Source organism: Meleagris gallopavo, chromosome 1 (genome assembly GCF_000146605.3).
Source record: "Meleagris gallopavo isolate NT-WF06-2002-E0010 breed Aviagen turkey brand Nicholas breeding stock chromosome 1, Turkey_5.1, whole genome shotgun sequence".
Lineage (NCBI taxonomy): Eukaryota > Metazoa > Chordata > Aves > Galliformes > Phasianidae > Meleagris > Meleagris gallopavo.
Genome location: NC_015011.2, coordinates 189,357,028 through 189,357,604, shown reverse-complemented (window position 1 = coordinate 189,357,604; position 577 = coordinate 189,357,028). Strand labels below are relative to the sequence as shown.

The 577-nt window shown below is 56.2% G+C and overlaps 1 protein-coding gene across 1 annotated transcript in view; it reads right to left on the bottom strand.

Moving 5' to 3' along the window:
• Window positions 1-4: 4 nt before the first annotated feature.
• Window positions 5-577, bottom strand: part of LOC104909430 (NAD(P)(+)--arginine ADP-ribosyltransferase 2-like) — a 6,178-nt gene continuing 5,605 nt past the window's right edge. Inside the window, exon 3 of the mRNA XM_010706268.3 lies at window positions 5-557. Coding sequence (XP_010704570.1) covers window positions 5-557 — 553 coding nt within the window. The remainder of the gene's footprint in view (window positions 558-577) is intronic.

Here is a 577-nt window from a genome sequence, read left to right as displayed (position 1 = left end):
CCCCTTACAGAGCTGCTGGGATGGGGTCACCCTCTCTGTGCCCGGATCCCCACCAGCTGCAGTTGGAGCAGCCCAGGGAGTGCAGAGCCGGCCCAGGGCTGAGCCCCAACCCCACCTCCAGGTGGCCCTGACCCCACTGCCCACACAGACGCTTTAGAAGCTCACAGTTGTGGTTGCTCTTCTTCTCTTTAGATTTAAGATGGATTTGGTTTCTGCCATTGACAATGGAGAAGTTGGTGATCTCAAAGACTTCAAAGGGTGGGATGAGGACTTCATCCTCATACTCAAAGAAGGACAGCTGCTTGATGGGGACACCATGGCAGGTCTTCATCTCAAAGAAGGTGTCCCGGCCAAACTGATTTGCAACCTCCTTGTTTAGGGAGGTGGAGGTGAACTGGCCGAAGCGCACAGCTCTGCCTTTTTCGGCTGTGAAGCGGATGCCCCCAACACCGCGGTAGACGTTGTAACATTCATTGGGATCGGATTTTCGCAGAGCCTGCAGCGCCTGGGTCAGGAGGAAGTGCAGCGTCTTGAAGTGGTACGACTGCAGGTAGGTGCTGGTGGGAGAGTCCGCCCT